The sequence below is a fragment of the Pyxicephalus adspersus genome, chromosome 2 (assembly GCF_032062135.1).
Source record: "Pyxicephalus adspersus chromosome 2, UCB_Pads_2.0, whole genome shotgun sequence".
Taxonomy (NCBI): Eukaryota; Metazoa; Chordata; class Amphibia; order Anura; family Pyxicephalidae; genus Pyxicephalus; species Pyxicephalus adspersus.
Window position 1 is genome coordinate 131740689 of NC_092859.1, and position 906 is coordinate 131741594.

General features: G+C 37.0%; 1 protein-coding gene across 1 annotated transcript in view; it reads right to left on the reverse strand.

The window, feature by feature from the left end:
* The window catches only part of SLC30A4 (solute carrier family 30 member 4), a gene marked incomplete in the record, with an annotated part of 10196 nt that overhangs the window by 4543 nt on the left and 4747 nt on the right, over positions 1–906 (reverse strand). Inside the window, 1 exon segment of the mRNA XM_072399102.1 lies at positions 29–134. Within this exon segment, the coding sequence (XP_072255203.1) occupies positions 29–134 (106 nt within the window).

Sequence of the window (906 nt, forward strand, 5' to 3'; positions counted from 1 at the left end):
ATGCAACAATATTTACAGTTCTTCTCACCTTCAAGTATAATGAGCACGGTGTCTCTTATTAGCCTCAAAGTAGTAAAGACGACCAGTACAGAAAATATATAGGTACAGATGGGATCTGCAATTTTGTATTCTGGCTGAAAAGACAGTTAAAGTATTCATTACATGCTTTTGGATACTACAGTACATACATATAAATATGTATATAAAAACTTTATCCCAGATTATTATTATTATTATTAAACAGGATTTATATAGCGCCAACATATTACGCAGCGCTGTACATTAAATAGGGAATAGCAAATGACAGACTAATACAGACAGTGATACAGGAGGAGAGGACCCTGCCCCGAAGAGCTTACAATCAGATCAACAAGATCATACTCATGGAAGATCTGACATCCACCATTCATAGTACAGAGGAGAAGTTCCACAATACCCAGGTTTTCATCTACAAAACCAAGACTCTCCCGTCAATAAAGCCTATTCAGCCAAGGTAACATAAGGCTATTTTAGCTGTATGTGTTATTCCTAGATGGTCTCAATTAAACTTCTTTCCTTTGACAGCTTTCACGCATATTTTCCTACCTACTTTTGAACTTTGTTCTATGTTGGTCTATAAATCTGATCTAGTTTATACCTACACCTCCCCTAGCCTTCCCATCCCAATTGTCCCCCCCCCCTTTTGTGTTTATAGTCTAATGTACAGCGAGTATTGTTTACAACTCTGATCTAAGGCCAAGTACACACGTGCAATAAGTGTTAGAAAACGAACGACTAATGACAGATCAACGATTATTTTGAATGATCGTATCGTTACAGCATGTACAGAAACATGCGCTATCTGATCATTCAAAATAATCCATCAATAATGTACACACACTGAATACCATCGTTTGAACAATGCAG